We start from the raw sequence: 21,373 nt of genomic DNA on the forward strand, positions 1-21,373 counted from the left end.
CAAAAAGTAAATACAGCACACTAGGTGTCAGTCCAATAAAATCAATCCAGGTTAAATCACATAAACGATTATTTTGCAAGTGGTTCCGGGGAAGGTGGGGTTAGTGTACAACGCAATACCCTAATTCTCGACTGATGACGATATCGTTGAGCAAAAATGTGACGGCCGATATTGTACGTCGTAAACAATTTTGTAAAGCGAATTGATTGAAGGATAGCAAAATAAAAACATTACACAAGTAACCCAATTTTTCACTTATTACTCATACGGGAATTTCCAAACAGATGTACGCCGAGATCCGGCTGTTGCGCAATGTACTCATTGAGTATTGACACGCCGCGAGGGTATGACAATCAAGGATTTAATATAAATGCGTGCGGAAGAAGGGGGATAACGGTAACACGCACATAGTGCAGTATAAGCTGTTATCGCCTAAATATATTTTATTGACCGGCCATCCATTACTTTGCGGGGGTGACGGAACGAGCACGCGTCCAATACAGTCCAGAAGCACCGGAACGATGATGGATATCGTCGAGGGCGGAGAGGATGAGTAGTGTTTGAGACAGCGGAAGGGGTCAGTTGCAGTGTTCCGCGTTGACGTAGGTTAACGACTCTGCTGACGAACAGCTGATTCGATTATGGTTCCCCCTTAACCACCACCTTCCTCCTAGATACAGAGTCCATTGCTAGCCGTAATGTGCTCTCATAGTATACAGGGTGGTACGCGTGGCCACGAGACTGTAACATATTATATTATATTTTCTACTCGTCGTAATATTATACTGTCGCGCACTCTTATTATAACATAACATAATTTATCAGACATATTTAATTTATTTAACAGTTTATACGGTAGAATTTATAGTTAACTACGATTGAGTATCTGTTTTATATTCAATCATAATTAATTAGAAATTCTTGTTGTATAATAAGAGTGCGCGAGAGTATATTACGACGGGTAGTAAATAATAACATTCATTAAAATGTTTCGGATTACCATCGCTAATCAAACGTTTATCTATAAGGAAATGTTTTATTAATAACTGAAATAAATGTTTTTTCAGTGTCTTAGAGGGGTTTAGGGGTTCTGACCCCCAGACTCACAAAATATAAACAATTGTATTTATTCGATAATATTGTTTTTGTTTTGTTATTAAAGATACGGTTTCCTAACATTTTAACCCCATCGCCCAGAAAATGAGTGAATTATTATATATATATATATATATTATAATACGTATTTTGTATGTATGTAAATAAATATATTATAGCATTTTTATTATGTTCAACGCATTTCAGGGAATTAAAATAGTAATAATAATAATTGTTAATATAGAATTAATTAAATTAAATTAGGTTAAATAAAACATCGTATCGTATACTTATAATATAACATTAGTCGCTATTCGAGACCATATCAGGAGAGCACGATATAATTTGTAAAATGATACATCCTGTATATGCCGGGCAAGGTGTGACGGGCGGGTCGAGGAAATACTAGTCAGTGCGCATGCGCCGCGGTAAAAGCCCTGTGGGAGCGCCGCCGCCGCCGCCGCTCGTTCCTCCGTAATAGTCGACAGATACACCTTCTTTTCAAATCGCGGCAGACGTACCGACGAAAAGCACACGCCGCAAGTCATCGGTCGTGTTCGGTCAAACATATATATATAATACATAAATATGTTTTTTTTTTAATTCCTTGACCGGCCGTTCAGTGTCGTCCCTGTTTGCCACCGTGTGTGTGTGTGTGTGTATTTTTCCCGGGCTTTTACCTGGCCATTATAAATACGGGGTGCACGCGGGCAACATCATTCAGTCTACTACCGGCTTTTCACCGAACGACATCTATTTAGCCTTCGTGTATTAAATATATATTTTAAAAATAAATTCAGTTCGCCGCCAAAGTGTGTTCACGTTTTCGAAACAATTTTACCGATTTGAAATTTATTTTTGAAATTTGATTTAACCTTCCGAACGCAATCATCAACGATGGGTTTGGATCCGACCGGTTTATACTGAAACACCCGCGCTTCAAAATCGCCAATAATTTTTTTATTGACAAAAAAATAAATAAACTCAAATTTATTTTTCTCAACACGCCGACAGCCAATACAATCAACATGTGCGGAGGAGGACCGAAACTGGACCCAACCGGCCTTTACTGAACATGCAGTAGAAACCCATCGATACCCGTCACCGTAATGTTCAAATCAGGTAAGCGTTCACGTCTTGGAATTAATTATCGTTTTGTATAATAATACATTTATCTAATCGACCCCATACGTTTTCGCCGACGTTAAATTGTGAAATATTTTTTTTTCTTCGCAACGAGTTCTCTACCTTGAGGGTGTGAAAATTAAAATTAAAAGTTATAGTATCCTATGTTATTATTTTCGCTAATCAGGGACCGCGGCGCTGGAGGCCGGAGGTCGCGTGCGCGGATCGATGACTTCTTCTGTAGGTCAATATTCTCACAGACCGGAAGACACACGGTGCACCTTGGTCCGTCCATCGATGATTTATAGTATTTCTACGCGGTGACTACTATGGGGGGTCATTTTTCCAAAACTCTTTGATCCATCAAAAGTATTGATTTTTGTCTCGCACGAAAACACAACGTCGCACGTTTCGTGTCGTAATCGTTTTCAACTACAATATGCGCGATTAAGGTGAAGGAGGTGTGTTCCGATGTATTCGCAGGAAGTTCGTGGGACGGCGGACCCGATGATAATCGTTGAACGTAGGCGACCGAAACCAAAAAAATAAATAAATATATATTATATATGTATATATAAATATTATATGAAAAAAAAGTGTAAAAATTATCCGACAGACGGCCCGCAAAAACGTATGAACGCGATAGTAGATATTACAAGCGATTACAATAGTAAATATTACCGGCAGGCGCGACAGAAAGAAAAAACACTCCCTTTAGGTTCATTTGCGATTATTTTCTATTGTTGTGTGTACACGTTCAAAATTATTAACTAGATTTTTTATTTTTTTTTGTCACAGGTTTACAAAAAAACATGTATCCCGAAATGGCGGTGCCGAAAGCTAGTACCTTCCATCACGGCACTCTTAGGCATCCGTATTGGCCTCAAACAACAGTCCGTTGGAGGCTATCGCTCAACAATGTTATTTAAAGAGACAAAATATTCACAGTTCAGATTTATATCTCTGGCTCAAGGAGGACAAATCGCGACAGAGTTTTTTTTTTAACTATTTAAACACTCAAAAAAAAAAAAAATAGTTATATTGTTAATTTTTTTTGTTTTTTTTTTTAAGATTTACATTTCCTCCTCACTTATTATTATTATTATTATTATTATTATCATTTTTATTGTCATCGTGGGATTACATGTAGTTTCATCGGGAATATGGACATCTGTAATGATTAGCTGATCATAGTCCCCATGAAATAGGGTTTCTGTATGTAATAAAAAAAAATATATACCTATCAATGTTTTTCTAAGAATTCGTTTCGACACTAAGTACATCGAATACTACAAAGATTTAAAATACAGTTATCTTATGTATTGTTAACTATGTGGACAATAACTTTAAATTAACTTAAAATCTTATGTTATTTTTTTTTATTTAATGGTAATAATTATTTATTATTATTTTATTTTTATTTTTATTGCTGTAATTGAAATTTTGTATGTGTCAATAAGAATAACAAAGAAAAGTAGAACACTTTAAAAGCGAGTGTAATGAATGTAGGTTTAAAAAAGACTGACTTATCTGAACTACAATTTTATCAAATATTTGTTCTTCAATTCTAATATTGTATGGTCTCAGGAAAATATGTTTTTTTCTATTTTTATCATTTTCTTCTCCGTATATTTATTTATTTTGTACATAAAAATGAAATAAAAGTTTTAAAATAATTTTGAGTATTGTTTTTTATTAACTCCTGTTATTGTAGATTATTTAGTAAGCAGGTGTGTATACTAAATTGCATAGTGAGCTCCTTAATCATATGTTTTATACACCTAACGAAGCAGTTTTCATAATTTATTGTCTGTTTACTACTATTCTAGTACTATAACGATTGGAGCAGAATAAGAATTTGCTGTACTTAGTTTAAAAAAAAAACATTGTTAGTAATCGTGCCATTATATTTGTGAACTATTCATTATTGACTATTGTTTTTGAATATTCATAACTTTAAAAAGATACGAGTAAAATATAATTTTTATATTAAAAAGAAAAATTAATTAATTATTATTATGACATTAAGAGAACGTCATACAGCCAATTTTACAACGTTAAGACATTAACTACGTAGAACGTTTTACTCGCTTCAAGATGGGTTAGAGTAAAAATACATACCTATAACAAAAACGGAAGATAACAAAATTTTGGACACAATATCATATCCTTTTTTTTGATAAACCTAATATTTAACATTTAAAATCACATTTTTTTTCTTTTTTAAAATAGCTAAAACTTTGTTTTTACGTTCTTATTTTTTAAATCAGATATGACCCGGTCTTAAAAATGTTATCTTTCGATTTTATAATAAATGTTTTAGAGCAAAAATAACCATGGACTTAGTAAAACGCATTCTGCGTAACTATGTTAAGATGAAAAAAATATTTTAAAACACTGACAAAGATGCTGTGATAGTCCGAAAAATAAATTAGCTACCATAAAAGAGTTCTAGTTAATAAACTAATAATCAGACATTGCTTTAAATTAAGATTTTGCTAAAAATTGCCTATACTTAACTCCTTAATAAATATCACGTCTTCTTAATAATAACATTTATATGACGGGTCCATTAACAAACAGTTAAATAATTTTGAAAAAATGTTTTTCATTCTAAACCTTGAAAGTATAAATTTTACAATACCTGTACGCACCATGATAATTTGTTTTGGAATATTCTAACGACTGTTATTTTTCAATCTAAACCAATCTCTCTAATGGCTATTTATCAATAATTAATTGGTGTTTATAATTTTTTTTTTTAATTAAACAATTATTTAGTCATTTATAGTAGTCCGGTATGAGGTTATTATTTTAGTTACACCAGTGGCGCAACCAAGAGTGGGGGTCCCGGGTCCAGCCCCCCCTTGAGTATTTTTAAAGTGGAAAATTGGGTAAGTTATTTTTAGTTATTTTCTAATTACATCGTGCGAAGCTGAAAGATCATTTTCTACACTCAAACGCATCAAAACTTTTTTAAGAAACTCTGCATCTGAATCGAGATTGAATGGACTAGATGCTCTCAATATCCACTACGATATTAATGTAGAATCCGAAGAAATAATAAATCGTTAAGCGACCTCGAAGCGTCGTTTAGACTTTATTTTATAATTTTATTTCAAATTTTACATTTTATTATTTATACAATAAAATAAAATAAATTTAATTTATTATTTACATGATTATTTATGATAATATTTTTTTAATTATAATTTTGGACCCCCAAGGGATATTTCAGGTTGCTCTTCTGAGTTACACTATATAAAATAGGTTTACACGCAGTATGTAATTTTGTCATCATGGTGCAAGTTGCAACTATACCTTACCACTTTCTTTTATTTATGTTAAACAATAGAAATGTAGCCTCAGTAGTCTGTACTGATACCTATTCGAAAAAAATCATTCGTTGGTTAAAAAGATATAAACAAGTTAATGTAATTGGTCTTTTTAAAATTATGAACTTGGCAACTAAAAAAAGTGCAGTTTCTTGACTATAGATAACAAAATCGAATATATTATCTTATAACTACATCAAGCTGTATTTGGCATGTATTATTGATATAGGTAGTGCAAATCTTTCTGCATAAACTGTCTGATGCTTTTGAGTTCGCACAGCAATAAATTAAAAATTCTAATATTAGAGCGCACTCTATCGGATTTTGTCTGTTGGTGTTACAAATGTTGTTGATACCAGATAGAAGCTACATCATAAATAATAAATAAATAGTGTAGGCTACAATCTTGGATACCGACAAGAGAACCTCTAAAATACTAGATCGGTCATAGCTTAAATATACCATGATGTTTATCACCTCAGTAGGTCTATGTATTAAAAAGGTTGTTACATCCATTCATCGAGGTAAAGATTACACAGTGTATTCTTTATCTCGATGAATGCATTGAAGTTTGAACCCTATGGCCTACTCATCTGGATGATATTATATGGCGACCCATACAAAGTGATAAGAGTAAAAGACAATTCTCTACAAGGGGTTGTAGCTGCAGCTGCTGCTCTCTTACCATATACTTGGTAGTTAGATTATCACTTGTACAAAATAATTATATTAAATGTTGATAACATGAGCTAGATCGTACGTAACTTCAGATGATACTGATTGAACATTATTGTTATTTGTTATTTGATTCTATTCGTTAACTGACAAAATTTTAAAGTTCTGATCATTCAGCATTGTAAATTTACGCTCTTATCATTAGATACATTGTATAAAATATTATTTTATGACTATTATTGATTGACAATTAACTTTTTTATTTCATAAATATACATCGGGGAAATTCCAAAAGTTATGAGTTTCCTAGCAGCTGTGTTAGCCTCGGCAGGTAAAATTATTTTATTATGTGGATGTTTTATTAAAATATTTTTTAGCTATTTCTTAAGTATTACTTTAATAATCATTTTCTAAAGGTGAGGTTGAAATGACAGACTTGGATAAAAATGTATCGGAACTTAAGCACAAAATCGCTAACCTTGAATATGATATCAAAGATGCGATGGAACAGCGTTACATGAAGTTTGCCGTTGTGTCCAGGGATGCAGCCTCATTGTTAGATACTGCTCAGTCCTATTCAAGTCAAATCAATAATTTAATATCTCGGATTGATAATCAAGTACGTTATATAGGTATAGATTTTAATGCGCTATTTTTAAAATATTTTTCCATTTTTTTTTTTGCTCTCTTCCTCTATTTTTACTTGTTTTTTTTTTTATAAAAATACGTTTTTTGCTTTAAAGAAATCATAATTTTTATTAACTTTTTATTTTATTCTTGTTACTTTTAATTTCAGACAAAGCGAGAAGTTGCAGATGCAATGTGTGATTTAAAAATGTTTAAATCTACATTAGAAGAGAGCAAGTTCAGCTTAGATGTTATCGAACAAGTGCTTGTTGTTAGTATGAATCTTATGCATGATAACCAAGCAAAATTATTATTGGTTGATAGAATAAAAAACTTACAAACTGCAAAAGAAATATTGTTAAATAATGAACAATTATCTAAATTGAATGTATATAAACATTTAATGCGTGAACATCAAAGGCTTACAGATGTCTTACATTCTAATTGTGTCACATCATGGAGAAAACAAATTGAATGGGAAGAAAATACTTTAGATGACCAAGAATCCTGGAAAACTACATTAAAAATATCAGGCAATAAAGAAGACATCTGTGATAGTATATACGGATTACAATACTTTGATGCTTTAGACGCCGAAGTAAAAGAATTTGCCAATAAGCTGATGAATTTAATAATAACACCAATAATCATTCAGAATTACGAAGTTTCTGTTAGCCGAACTATGCATTATTCTACATTGACGTTAAAAATTTCAAAACATGACGATGGTTTTTTATTTACTATTATAAATAAACTTAAAAAAGTTTTGGAGTTTTTGAAGATTATGCTGCCTACAGATATAGATAACGTTCAAATTATGCCTTATTTAGGATCTTATATAAATCAGCCTTTTTGTAACATTTTCAATAGTGTTGCATTGTTTAATGCTGTACCCGTTAAACATAACCAGCTTGAAGATTTTCAAGAAGAGTTAAAAGCAGTATACGAGTTTAATAATTATTTAAACAAATTAGGTATTTAATAGTAATTTTAATTTCTGTGTATTTATTTGTTTCTTGATGTTTCTTGTGTTATGTCTTTAAATTTTAGGTATTTTTGAGGAGTTCAATAATGACATAATCAAAAACATAGAAAACATTGATCAAATATTTTTTGACAAAGTTAGCCAAGTGTATTATGATAAAGCTAGGAGTATTATAAAAGAAGATTTGCATGACCTAATTGAAGTTAACAATGTTAGTTTATAATATTAAATTTAATATTAGGAAATATCTGATTAATATTTAAATTTTTAGGAAAGGCAATGGACATCTGAAGAAGATACTAAAGATGACAATGGCTTTTGTCAACATTTTTTTGCATATCCACAAAGTAAAGTGAGGTAAAAATTGTAATTTTAATTAAATTTTCATTACATAATTGCATCTATTGAGTGATTGGTCCCAGCAAGTGTAAAATTTGACTTTAATAATAGTAACATTTAAATCAGAGAAAAGTATAAAATCTTGAAATATTTAATAATGTATTTTTTTTTTTTGGTTGTTTTCTTAAGATAGTATTCATAAGAGATAACTTTAGTTTACAATTCGAGAATAACCAGTTGAAATAATTAAAAAAGTTTAGATACATGCCCAAATAATTTAACTGTGGACCGGTCACAAAAATAATTATAAAAGCAATATAAACCATCGTGTTTATAGCTCAAATGAGTATAAATTAATTAAAAAAAATAAATATTCACTAGAACAAAATTGATTTAATTTGTTAAATCTTTGAGGGACAGCCAGTTTAACTCGTATTCTTAAATTTTGTTCATGTAAACATATGTTATGCTTTCTACTCGGATATGAGAAAGAAAAAACCTTAATTAAGGCAAATTGCCTGACAAATGTGTTACTAAAGTGATACATAATAGTTTTTAGACATAAATGTTATAGTAATGTTTTTAAAATATGGTTTATAATAGTATATTATATTAAATTTCACATTAACACTCGGCACCATCAGATTGTTAAATTTCAGTAAACAATTAGTTGTATTTTATAAGATGTTAAAAACCTAACCTAAATATAGTAAAACTCAAAAAAGTACAGAAGTTGGATAATCACTAGAGTTGTTAATTGTTGCAACTCCATTTAGTCTTGAACAATTTAATTTAGAGCTATACATTATGTTACATCCCTCTGGTCTACTGATCTAATAAGTGTCAGAATTTAGAAGTAGATATTTTTTTTATAAACCGTTAGTTATATAAAATAATTTTAAATTGCAAGTCTAAAAGTGATACTATTAAAACTTAATAAATTTGTTGGAAAATATGTTATGTCCTATAATAAATATATTTTTTCAGCAAGTCATTATTAGAATTACTGAATCTTATAGACACCATAACATCAGAAATGTCAAGCACATCAGAAAGCAGTGCATGGCGTTATCATGATATACTTAACAACATTACGATTATGTATTGTGACATGATACCACTTCAGCATTGTAAAACATTAGAACTGCATCCTCAGCAGTCTGGTAAATATGTGGTGAAATACAATTACCAATAATGTTTTCTAATTTTTGTTGTTTTCCTTTCAGCTATTCTTTACAATAATATAATGTATTTTACGCGTAAATTAGCTGAAATGAGTCCAATTTATAAAAACCTTCTCATTGTTCATTTACTTGAAAAATTAAAAAATTTAGCAAGTGAAATATTACACACTCAATGCAAGCAACAAATTATACAGATGGAAAAAACTGTTAACCAATCAGGTGCGTAATTTTAAAAACAGTTAAAAATAATAACAATTAGGGTACTTTTACAATGTTAGCATTGCCGTGTTTTCACGTCATTTTGAATTTATTACCTATACATTATTATTATTTTATAAAACATAAAGTAAAATAAAATATATAGAAAAAAAAGGATGTTATATTTAAAAAATATTATTATAAAAAAATGTTTGGCTTTTTAGATCTTCTTGCAATGGCAGTAAATTCAAATTTAGGTTATTCAGTTGAAAAAAGCATTGGCGAGTGCTATAATCATCTTTCAGTTTTAAGCGGATTGTGGAAAAACATTTTGCCATCTACAGTTTATTGTAAATTCATGGGTAAACTATTGAGTTAAAATTACATATTTAATTTAAAAAATAATAACCTTTCTAAACTTGGTCAATGACTAATTTTTAGGATACTCTTGTAATGGACTATTTGAGTGTATTATCAGTATGATGTTTAAATTGCAAGATATATCAGCAACGTCAGCTGGACAGTATTCAAATATATTCAACAAAATTATTAAAGATGTTCCAATCTTATTCCCAGTAAATTAAAAATCCTATACTAAAGCCAGCCAAATTAGTGTCGCAATCGTTACTCACTTAATGAAGATTTTCCATCAGGGTCCTGCATACTATTCATTTAAAATTATTTTATAAATCTCGTTTATTAAATGTATGTTAAAATATAATGATTACTCAAAATTCTATATGTCTAAGTGTAACCCGTTTCGAGCACTTGTATATGTAGAATACCCAAGTTCAAAGAATTGTTCTACTAGTTCTACAACGATTGCAGCTCTAATTTGGCTAGCTGTATTAAAGTACTATTGTTTTTTTTTTTTTTAATAAATTATAGTAACAAATATATAAATTACAGGAACCAAAAGAAGTGCATAGATATATACCTAAATGGTGGCAATTAAATGAATTAGTTTATGTTCTGAGTTCCAGTATGAAAGATATTGAAAATCGATGGGCAGATGGTAAAGGACCATTGGCTAATGAATTGACTGTGGAACAAATTAAAGGTTTATTGAAAGCTTTGTTTCAAAACACTGATCGGAGAGCAGCTTTACTAAAACATATTATGGCTACTTCAAAAACATAAGATATTGTAGTTTGTTTCAAGTTTTTAATTTGAATCAAAAAAAAACTTGAGAGTCATACTTTTTTATATTATGAAAACTATGTTTTTTATATTCTGTTATGTGATTTGTATTTAACGTTATTTGATGCAGTAAATTACTGATTTATAAATGTCACTTTTTAAAATTTAACAGAGGTATAAAGTGTCATTGTGATATTTATTTAAAATTGAAATACTTCATATATTAAATTTAAAATCAAAATGAAATATTAAAGAAGGGCAATTTATTAAATTATAAATTAAAAAGAAGATTCAAAAAGGTGGTAAGGATGTTCAGTTATTTTTTGATAGGTTCTTGTATATGGTTTGACACTTTTGTATTTTTGGTGTGGAAAAAGTTCCAAATAGGTTAACTATAAAAATATGTCTTTCAAATTTTCTAAGACCATAATCCCAACAATCAAAATGCACATAAAAAGACAAACAAGATTTTTATAGTATAGCCAAAACCAAAATTTATATGTATTTTAAAATCATAATTTAATTAATTTTTTTTTTCAATACAAATTAACAAGATCAAATGGCTTGTAGCATATTTTGAAGGTGAAATGGTCAGCTTTCAGAACTTTTTTAAAATTTAAAAATAAAAATTTTCATGTAATGGTGATTTTAATGAAAAATGTATTTCATATGTGTTACCTCAATGGGGATAATTATAATACTCTATAGGAACCACTTGGTAGTCTTAAAAGGCTGAAATTTTACACATTTCTTCTTTTTTTTGACAAATGAAGGCAATTTAGGGAGTAGCAAACAATTTTTGTAATGTACTTAAACTAATGTAAACATTGGTATTAAGGCATACAAATTTCTGAAATAGAAAATTCCCCATTAATGTACAAGCTGTGCGAGATGATTTATTTGAAAATTGAGGATGTTGTTTGATGTCCTAGATTCCTACCATTCTTAACAATCTGGTATTATGAGTAAGTTTGAAAGGTCCGAAATGAAGAAAATGTTGAAAACCCTCGCAGAGTAATTGATCCAGCATCATAGTATTAGTTCATTACTAAAGCAGCTATAAAATGAGTTAAAATACGAACAAAAAATACCGTTGAAACTTGAAAGAAATTATGGAATTTTTGAAAAAAAACGTGTTACAGCAAAAACAGAATCATTAATTAAAATCGCAGTTTTCAATAATCCAGATGATTGCTAGAAAATCAGTTAATCGTTGGTTCCCTTGACTGTAGTCACGAAACGTTACAGCCTCAGATTATATGAAAATCTTATGTATTATGAATTGTAATCATAAAACCTATAATATAAGTTAGCCTTTAGTGTCATGATTTTATGTTTTATGTCTATAAATCACAACAAAATAATTACATCTTAATAACTATTTAACAATAATTAAAACTTAAATCTTTAATGTGTGTCTGGTGTCAGGTAGTTTTTTCTTAAAGTTTCGATCTAATATCTATAGCCTGTAGTTGTTGCTGTTTAGTTGTAAATCACGGAGGTATCCATAGCAGTGATTGAGCTGGAGGTAATCCTGACTTCTTATCATTTATTAGTCAGAATATGTATTGGTGACACTGATGGTTAGCGTCCTTGAATTCAACAAATATGTTGGCTCTTCTGTCACATTGTCCGTCGGACATCAGTGATTTGTTGTAAATTGTGATTATTTTTGTGTACCACCAATTAATTGTATGAACTTTTTAAGTTAGTAAATAGTATTGTTCATGAATAAGACGCATTGTTTTATTATTGATACCCGTTTCAATTGTATCGTTGTGTCTGTTTTACACAATTACGTTTATCGCCGACCGACTTAGTTGGAACCGACAGAATACCGAGTGCAATCAGACGCAGGGACGATGACTGATGTTGCATCCCTAGACAAATATTCGTACCACAGCACTTATCCTACAAGATAGAGAATGTTCTTTTTAATTGTTAAGACCGCATTTGCTATATCGCTCAACAGTTTAAGAAGTCAATAGCATATCAACTATATTGCTCTACGGTAATGATTTTACTTTAAACTATATACTTATAATACATTAAACAAACTATAATAGGTATATTATGTTTATTTGTAATGAACTATGAACTAAATCCAATAATCAAATATTAAATATTTACTAGTTTAGTATACTCCAAATTGTGTAGTTTTGAAATGAATTATTAACAAACTAATGGAATATTTATGTTATTAATAATTTGCTTTGTAACAAAATTACTTTCAATTGTGTATACTCTCATTATTTTGAATAACAATTCAGTTACTAGTTGTAAATACTAGTGATTAGGTAAAGCAATAATTTTTAGGTTTGATGTAGAATTGTTGACATTTTGGTCTACTTTTCATGAATCAATTATTTAGTACACATTTTGGGTAACTTAATAGTGTTAGTTTGTATAACTAAACTCTTATTATAAATTATTTTAAACATTATAACACCTAATTAGATAAAAATCTTTACATCGATTTATGATTTTTTTCTTTTTGGTATCAAAATATTAGCATATCTAATAGTTATTAGTTTTAGTTTGAAATTCACTGAATGGATTTTTACTAAATATATTAAGTTAAATCTAAAATGTCTGGCTATGGTATTCTGATTGACTCAACTAAATTATCAACGTTTTCATTAGTGGAACTATAGTGAAACATAAGTATAGACTAGCAGTAGATTTTTGCAATAGTCCGATAAGAAATCATCATTCTTAGTCAAATTAAATTTTTTTAAATCAATTCTGTAATAGTTATACTTTCATAGCTAAAATGTTACTTACCTAAAATTATTAAAACTTGCTCTAACCAAAAACAAAATGTATTGTAATGTTATAATCCAAACCCAAGTTTAATAATTAACAACTGAGTTTTTTTTTTCTTTCTTTTTTTACTTCATTTCTAAATTCTTTATAATATGTTTCCCATTACAGCGAATCGCTTATAAGGAAACTGGATATATAACCTCGAAACTAGTCTGATTTATGTTACGTGTGTGTATTATAAAACATTATTTTACTTCATTAATAAACATTTCCTTTATTTATGGTTATTTAAATATTTTTTTTTAGAAATTTTAACATAAAAATGGGAGACTCTGGAGACAGTGATAGTGATTTAGATACTGGGAATAAGCGTCGAAAACAAAATGTAAGTTTTACAACTATAACAAATAACTTAAAATATAATTTTTATTAATAATTTCTCTGGTGTATTTAGGTTATAGAGAGTGATGAAGAAAGTTCATCTAGCAGCTCTGACGGAGAATCCGCAAAATGTCCTATATGTCTTACTCGTTTAGGTGAAGAGAATGTAGCATCACCAAATTCATGTTTACATTCATTTTGTTTAAATTGTATCACCGAATGGGCTAAAGTATGTATATTTTTGTTTAATATACAGAATTTTATTAAACGACTAAATTTTTTCTGTTATTATTGTATTTGTTTATTCTAGAATGCTAAAACATGTCCAATTGATCGATTAGATTTCAAGTTTATTATTGTGCGATCAGTTTTCGGAGAAGTGCTAAGTGAAATAGATGTAAGTCAGAATAACGAAAAGATAACACAAGTAAACAATGTTGATGATTTAACCTATTGTGAAGTGAGTATATTTTTTATAAATCATTATTAAAAAGACGGTAGCATATCTATTAAAACCAGTCCATTTTAAAGGTTTGCCATTTGAGCAACCGTGAAGACGAAATGCTTTTATGTGATATTTGTGATTGTGGATATCACATGGACTGCCTAAATCCACCTCTTTCTAGAGTACCACTGGAAGAGTGGTATTGTCCACAATGTCGGTCAAGAGAAGAGGTTAGATAACAATGTGTTATAGAGATATTAATTTACCAGCTCGAAGGATTTCAACTTTTAAAATTAATAGATTTTTTAGTTTTATTCATTTTTAAAGTTAAATTATTTAAAGTAAAAGTTAAATAATTTTATTAGCAGAGTGATAACGATATTGATGAAGACGAAGTTATTGATATATTAAACGACCTAAGTGAAGATGAACAAGTAACTAGAGGACGAAGAACAAGAATATCACGGCAGCAAGAACCAAGATTAGTCCCACGTACTAGAGCTAGCGAAAGAGTGAGAATGAATACTCGTCGGTTACAACAGATAGTCATGGTTGGCAAGCTTCTATAAACTATTTATACACAACATATGTATCTATAAATGTTATGAAAATTTTTAAAAATTTTTTTATAGACAGTTGCAGAAGGTGTGATGCTGTCTAGTAATACACGAAAGAAAGTATGTAGAAACAGAAAGTATAGAAAAAGAAAAATTAAGACAAACAAATTTCGAAAGGTAAAAATAGATGTTATAAAAAAAAACTTATGTGTATTTATTAGTTCAATTGTATTATAGGCTAAAAAACCACGATCTAACAAAAATAATTCAATGTTAGCTGAGCGATTAGGTACATGTTCGACCCAAATGAACAGAACTTCTGATAGTAGTAATACTATGAGTAGTAATACATTCAGCAATTTCGTTGATCATACATCTTTAAGTATACTTGGAAACCATTATGAGTTGGACTATACACCATTAGAGTATGTTTTTTTTTTTTTTTTTTTTGTGACATGAAATAAATTGTTTTTAAATTTGTGTAGGTCGGACAGTGAAAACGACATTGGTGGCGATGGACCATTGTTTATGTCAACGGTACCTCGAATACGTTTTTCAACTGCTGATATAGTTTCCCGCAAAGAAATTAGTGAAATTCTACGTAGGCCAGTCAGGAAAAATGTAAATATATCGCATAATACAGAATCAATTAACATATTGGATACTATTATGAATGTACAAGAAAAGGAATTTAAAAAGAAAACTATGGAAAATGAAATGAAAAATGTCGACAAACACACTACACAAACTCCAATGTATTCAGATCATCATTCTGATAGAAATACAAATAACGTCAACAATTATTCATCCAATCGCAATAATAGTAGAAATTATCCTAGGAATAACAACGAGTCACATTCTGAAGTAGTAGGAAATTCGAGCTCTTATGACGACCATCAATTACCGGCTAACCAAAATTTCAGTGAAAATCAACCGGTGAATCCTTTCCCTTTTAGAAATTCTGGACCTATAAAATTTCGAATGAATGTCACCAGACTTGGCGAAAAAAAACAGTCACAAACTCCACCAAAACCTGTTACTACTGAAATAATCGTCGAAGACGAAAGTGGATCTAGTTCACAAGCGACCGAATCATTTAAAGCTCTTGAGCCTCCTCCAGAACCTCCTGCTTTGTTAATGGGTATTAATCTAGATGAAGATGAAGCCGATAACTTAGTTATTGACGATAACGACTACTACGATCCTGAAAATCCTAATGAAATTGATGAGTCAACAGATGTAAATAAATCAGCTGGAACAACTTATATGCAATCACCAACTTATGGTGGGTACATGGAACAAGTTGAAACCAGTTCTTTACCGTTTATTCCAAATCAAACTAATAATATGTTACCCCATGATGAAGGTTTATCGTCTGATGATGATGAAAAAGAAACTAATGATGATTGTCCAAATATATCATTGTATTCTACAGCTAGCCTTAACTTATCAAATTCGCCTAAAGCACACGAAGAGTGTGAAGCTGATGCATCCAAAGGAGAAGATGATTTTCAAGATATTCCTATGCCGCCTGTTAGCCAAGATAAAAATTTGAAATCGAAACTAGTAGGAGAAGATCTAGAATTTAATGAAATACAATTAAAAACTAATACTGAAACATCTCTAGATGATGATACCTGTGTAATTTCTGATAATTCTGGTGCAGAAGAAGAATGCAAATCAAACAATAGTGATGATGATAATGCAGATATTATAAACTTGACTAAGGAAAGTAAAAATAAAGACTGCATAATCAATAATGATAGTAATTCAGATTTAGCCGAAACACAATCTGCAATTGAATCAAATATAGACGAAGCAGTAAGTAAAGAAGATGAAATATTAATTGGTGATATGCCATCAGAAGTTTCATGTGAAATAATAAATAATTCTGATAGTGATGTTAAGGAGGTAATAAACGATTTGAGCTTGGATCCAATTTCAGATTCGGAAGAAGATAAGAAAAAAAGTAAAGGTCTTAATACTAGTTCAAATGCTGTTAATAATAAAGAAAAATTATCAAATGGCAAAAATGAAGATAAAAAAGATTTAGATCATAATACTAAAATGAAACTGAAAGAATCTAATAAGGAAAGTATTCCGTGGAAAAAATTATCTAAGAACTCTAAAGACAGAAATTATCGTTATGGTAAGGGAAAAGAGAAAATTGGTGAAGAAAATGATAAAAATAAAGAAAAAAAACAAAAGAGAAAGGAAATAGAATTGTATGACGTACGAAGAGTGTTAGAAGACAGACCTAGAAGAAAAAAAGACAAATTTGGGCGTGATTTATCTAAATCTAGTCATAGTGATTCTGATTCTAGAGACAGAAATAAGCGTAAGAAGAATAAACGAAGTCATTCTAAACAACGTAGACGTAGTGTGTCGCCTATTAAACCAAGAAATCGTAAGCCATCTAGAAGTCGTTATCGCAGTGAATCAAAGGAAAGGTATCGTTCCAGGAGCAGACACCGATCAAATAGTAGACATCGTTCTAGAAGTAGACACCGATCAATTAGTAAACATCGTTCGAGAAGTAGACACCGATCAAGTAGTAGACATGGTTCTAAAAGTTTTAAACATTCAAATAAACATGATAAAAATCAAGGGCAATTGAAGGAACGGTATCGATCCCCAGCACTCTATGATGAACGTGAATTATCGCCTTTGCCTCCTAAACGCAATACAAAAAAATCCAAAGAAAAAGCAAGTATATATTCGAAAATTGAAAAAGACTATGAGAAAAAATTACAAAAAAATAATAAGTCGTCTAAAAAGAAAACAAAGAAAAAATTAAAAGATCAATATTTGTCACCCTCTCGTTCCATATCATCTAGAATACAGGTGTGGCAATCGCCAAGAGACTGTGCATGGTCACACACGGATATTTCTCGAACGCCATCTCCTGTGTATGGCCGTCATGCAACAGACTTGGATATGAGTTATCCTGCTAGAGATCAAGATTATCCCGAGTATAATGAAAACTTAGCGGCGTTGGACAATTTAACAGTAATAGTGAAAAATGATAGTACGAAAAAATCAAAGCAGACTAAGCGCCACACTACACGACAAATCGCTGTCCCTCCCAGCAAAGAAGTATACGCGTCTGGTGATAACATATTAATCAGCGTTAATTTTAATAAAGACTCTGTTAGTGAAGAAACTACACAAGAACCAGTGAAACGTAAGCGCCAAGAAACTACGACAGTTTTATCAATTAAAAAATCGAAAACTATTAGTACTACTTCTGTTGTTAGTACTGCTAATCAAAAAGCTATAAAAAGAGGACTAAATCGTAAAAAGATAACGAGAACACTAGAAATAGTTAATGCTAAACCAGTTGCAATAATAGATTTAAACACGTCTCCATTTAGAGAATTACCTGTGTCTCCTAAAAATGTTATTGTATTAACTGACAGTGACGAAGACAAACAAGTAACAAAACAAGACACGAAAAAAGATATCAGCCCAGAAAAACCAAAAGAAAACAATGTCATTGAACAAAAACCTGTAGAGAAAAATGAATGTAGTACCCAAACAATATCCACAACTACTAGTGGTGGTCCCAAGACTCCTCCAGAACCAACAAATGTTTTGTCAAAATCTGATTCAATTTCGAAGAATAGCTGCGAGTTCAACAATGTAGATGAGGATTGCGCCAAATCTATTGATGTTCGTGGCCGAGGTCCCAACACGCCCCCAGAACCTCCAAGGTCGGTGGATACAACAGCTAGTGAGACGGCATACGATCCCTTTGAACCAACTAAATCAAACTCTCCTAGTCCTCCTCGAATTGACATGTTTGAGGATGATCACAACAATACAACGATACAGCCTCTTGAAGAGAGTAAGGCAGTGGATGAGCAATCATCAACATCACCGAAGACTACTACAACCACCACTATGACGTCTCCGTTAGAGATTCCTGTACAACCCGATAAAATTTCTCCTGAAAAACTGGCAACATCAACTGCGAGTTCATCACTTTACACTAGTCCACCTGCGACCAAAGCTCCTAGCCCTGTTGTACAACCGTTGCCTGTTACCGCACAAGACGATGAAATAATTAATCTGGACAACGATGATAGCCAAACTACTGCTTTTGATAATGAAGCTGATTCGCCCTATTCACCTGGAGAAGGTTTTGTCGACGAGCTTAAAGGATCATCACCCGAGAGCCCAACTCCTGCTCCCAAAAACGTAGCTATTCCTCAGCCACAGAGTAAAATTGAATCGGCTAGAAGTAAATTGGATACTTTGCTCAGTATACTACCACGATCTAAACCAGCCAATGTTTTTGATAGCCTTATAATAAAAAATATGAAACCTCCAAAGTTTTTATCCAAATCAAAATGTATGTATATAGTAATATATTTAATAATGCTAATACATCTGTAAAACATTTAAAACTACACTTAATTTTTCAGATTTTAAACAAAACAATGCCTCGAGTGATGACAATATTGATGATTTACCGAGTTCCGCTGTTGAATTAGAATCTAAGAATAAGGTAATTTTGTATTTAATAATAATATATAAATCAGATAAATGTCAAAGAAATTTGAAACTCATTAAACTATTTTTAATATTAGTGCGAGGCATAATTTCAAAATTGGAAAATGTTTAACAATTCTTAATGTGTTTGTAGTTCATTGTTGTAATCATATTCATGTGCCTTCAATACTGTTGATCCTTAATGCTGTATTTATTAAACTTCATCATTCATTAATCGTTGTTGGTGTTATTTAGTTTTTGGAGAAATTGAATCGTCAAGAACGAGTGATCGATGAGGTGAAGCTTGTGTTAAAACCTCATTATAATAAAAAACATATAACAAAAGAACAATATAAAGACATTATGCGAAAAGCAGTACCTAAGGTATGTTAATGTTTAACCAATTCAAATATAGCATGAATAATAATTTTATATAGACATTTTACAAATGAATATTAATAATAATAACATTACAAATTTTCAGATTTGTCACAATAAGAGTGGAGAAATCAATCCGCAGAAAATACAAAGTCTGATCGAAGCATATGTGATTAAATACAGACACTCGCATAGGAAGCAAATTCAACGGATCCCAGTTTAATAGCCGGTACTATCGTTTTGTCTATCATACAATCACATTTAAGCTACTGCTCAATTTGAATGTTCAGTAGGTAAATTTTATTTATGTGTAATTTCTGTGTTCTTTACCATTGTGTATTAATATGTACTTTTATTGGCCAAAGCCCAGAAACCAGTATTGATTTTATTATCTGGTTACAATTTGTCTTTATAATTATTATTATTTGTAAAAACATATATGTGTACATTATTGTATTATTGTATTATGTAATTTTTGTATGACATTTTTTAACCTTATATATATATATATATATATATATAAGGTGTATCATTGTACTAATGATAGCTGTTAATTTAACATTGTAGTTTAAAATAATTTTTTTAAACAAAATGTATTAGTCATATTGATAGTAACATTTTTAATAAATTGATAGGTAAAACATTAAAAAAATTACATTTTATTTATTCATTACAGATTAAAATAATTAATAAATATTGATCAGCTGTGTGTTTATTACTTATAATTATTATGATATATTAAATTATAATACTATCATTGCTATGCAATTTCTATTACTTGCAAAGTGCAAACTTCATGAAAATCTACTTGAATAGTTTATCAATTTTAGTTATTATTTATCTTTACGGGTAAAAGTTAAAAAATTGTTTAGTAATTCTTCAATTTGTTAGTGTCTAGTATCCTTGCATGGGTACATCCTAATTTCAACACTACAACACTATATTTAAGTATTTTGTTGTAAAAAATGTGTTTTTTTACAATTTTTATTATTATTATAACTTAAAAATATAGTGGCAGTACTATATTAATATAATATAAACAAATCATTGGATCTACCTATTCATTAGATTAAAGTAGAATAACAGAGAATAGACGAAAAACTATGAAGGACGAATGGTGTTAACTAAAGTTGTTAGTAAATTTTTTTTTTTACTAAAAATCAAGTATTTTATTTTCTTACTATAGTAATTTTGTTCGTAATTGAACAGATAATATGCTAGGATTTTTTTTTACTTTTGAAAAAAAAAAGTTTAAGGGGGTGTCTTATTAAATTGCCAAAAATGTTCTTTTTTAAATTTCTTTTAAATAAAGAGTTTGTTTATAAATCGGAGAGCTCGCTAAATGTTGTTTTTTATCAATTTAGAAAAAGCGTATGTCTGAGTGCCGAGAGAGGCTTTAAGTGGGTGTTGGTGAGAAAATGAGTTACGAAGGTTCAAACACCAGTATCAAAAGTATGTGCGGATTTTAGTGTTTTAGTAGGTGTGCACACTGCACCTGGGTTCTGCTTTGAATCCTAATCTATTTTCTCTTGTGGTGATGGATGAAGTTACAAAATAAATACTGAGTGAGGTACTAACGTGAATGATGTTTTGCAGATAGGCTCGAGGGATAATGGGCTAAGGATTAGGAGAAGTAAAACAGAATAAAT

General features: G+C 30.3%; 2 protein-coding genes and 1 long non-coding RNA gene across 8 annotated transcripts; all 3 read left to right on the forward strand.

Annotated features, from left to right (window-relative positions):
* The first annotated feature begins 1,583 nt into the window (after nt 1-1,583).
* Nucleotides 1,584-3,896, forward strand: LOC126842909 (uncharacterized). Its single transcript, XR_007686383.1, has 2 exons — nt 1,584-2,217; nt 3,019-3,896. It is a non-coding gene; the product is annotated as an uncharacterized LOC126842909 (long non-coding RNA).
* Nucleotides 3,897-6,349: 2,453 nt separating this feature from the next.
* LOC126842964 (centromere/kinetochore protein zw10 homolog) lies at nt 6,350-10,886 on the forward strand. The gene is made up of 10 exons (XM_050580220.1): nt 6,350-6,561; nt 6,647-6,849; nt 7,027-7,831; nt 7,908-8,053; nt 8,114-8,199; nt 9,169-9,344; nt 9,408-9,584; nt 9,788-9,925; nt 10,005-10,138; nt 10,473-10,886. The coding sequence occupies exons 1-10, from the start codon at nt 6,528-6,530 to the stop codon at nt 10,701-10,703; spliced, it is 2,130 nt and encodes a 709-aa protein (XP_050436177.1). The 5' UTR covers nt 6,350-6,527; the 3' UTR covers nt 10,704-10,886.
* A 1,463-nt stretch (nt 10,887-12,349) lies between these two features.
* LOC126843048 (protein SCAF11) lies at nt 12,350-20,204 on the forward strand. Of its 6 annotated transcripts, XM_050580350.1 has the most exons (13): nt 12,350-12,714; nt 13,638-13,697; nt 13,776-13,854; nt 13,924-14,079; nt 14,161-14,310; nt 14,370-14,525; nt 14,661-14,846; nt 14,928-15,029; nt 15,090-15,277; nt 15,338-19,206; nt 19,280-19,362; nt 19,602-19,730; nt 19,831-20,204. In XM_050580350.1, the coding sequence occupies exons 3-13, from the start codon at nt 13,792-13,794 to the stop codon at nt 19,945-19,947; spliced, it is 5,199 nt and encodes a 1,732-aa protein (XP_050436307.1). In that variant the 5' UTR covers nt 12,350-12,714; nt 13,638-13,697; nt 13,776-13,791; the 3' UTR covers nt 19,948-20,204. The 6 variants fall into 6 exon arrangements, with proteins under 6 accessions (XP_050436307.1, XP_050436305.1, XP_050436308.1 ...); XM_050580348.1 differs by lacking the exon at nt 13,638-13,697; XM_050580351.1 differs by lacking the exon at nt 13,638-13,697 and having other exon boundaries at nt 14,664-14,846.
* The last annotated feature ends 1,169 nt before the right edge of the window (nt 20,205-21,373 follow it).

The sequence above is a fragment of the Adelges cooleyi genome, unplaced genomic scaffold (genome assembly GCF_023614345.1).
Source record: "Adelges cooleyi isolate 19-005CV unplaced genomic scaffold, UGA_ACOO_1.1 ACOO_flye_CR_arks_rails_tigmint_CR_PRNA_574, whole genome shotgun sequence".
NCBI lineage: Eukaryota > Metazoa > Arthropoda > Insecta > Hemiptera > Adelgidae > Adelges > Adelges cooleyi.